The sequence below is a fragment of the Cariama cristata genome, unplaced genomic scaffold (assembly GCF_000690535.1).
Source record: "Cariama cristata isolate BGI_N322 unplaced genomic scaffold, ASM69053v1 scaffold20628, whole genome shotgun sequence".
Taxonomy (NCBI): Eukaryota; Metazoa; Chordata; class Aves; order Cariamiformes; family Cariamidae; genus Cariama; species Cariama cristata.
Window position 1 is genome coordinate 36500 of NW_009633192.1, and position 793 is coordinate 37292.

The 793-nt window shown below is 44.3% G+C and overlaps 1 protein-coding gene across 1 annotated transcript in view; it reads right to left on the minus strand.

The window, feature by feature from the left end:
• The window catches only part of LOC104166662 (thyroglobulin-like), a gene marked incomplete at both ends in the record, with an annotated part of 26801 nt that overhangs the window by 12988 nt on the left and 13020 nt on the right, over positions 1-793 (minus strand). The window contains one exon of the mRNA XM_009706675.1: positions 594-701. Within this exon, the coding sequence (XP_009704977.1) occupies positions 594-701 (108 nt within the window). The remainder of the gene's footprint in view (positions 1-593; positions 702-793) is intronic.

The window sequence follows — 793 nt, forward strand, 5'->3', positions numbered from 1 at the left end:
CCTCTGACAAGAAAGATGTCATACAGCCTGAGTCTGCAAATGCTTGTGTTCAAAAATATTTTTCCTCCCACGAGACAGTCTGACAACTGATCACAAGTCACGGTACTGGAGCAGGAAGGAATAAATCCCAGACCCCATCCACACTGAAGGCCAGTCAGTGTAACTGTGGTACAACTGCACTGACTTCAAAAGGGGGCAGTGTTAAATTAATGTTGAGTCCATAGAAAATGTTACCCCATTTGTCTTGAGAGCTGTGGACTCCTGATGGCTTAGACCACATTCTGGTTCTTTGTGGGAGATTTCTCAGATATAGAGTAGAAATCTAAAAGGCTATTTGGAACTGGCAAAGGTAGGTAAGTTGGAAAGGTGAAACTGAATTTAGACATCTAACTTGAAGTCCCTCGGTTCAGAAACAGCATTCCTATACAGTCAACAGAGAAACAATCTATTAGATCTCAATCCCTCCTTTGCTAATCTGAGCTGTTTATTTGAAGTACTTACATCTATCTATTTACTCCACAGAGTGCCCAAACAGATGGCCCTATTTTTACAAACTCTAAATCCAAGAAACTTAAGAAAATACATCTCCTCACCTGCTCTGCGAGGAGCTCTCAGGTACATGGTACATGAAGACATTTCCTCTGGAGGCAGCAGCCCAGTGACCGGCCATATTTATGATGGGACACGTGATAAACTGGTCACTGATAAAAAAGGAAGAACAGAGAACAGACACAGTCATACAATGAAAAAAAGGAAAGCCCCCCCCCCCCCCCCCCCCCCCCCCCACCCCCCC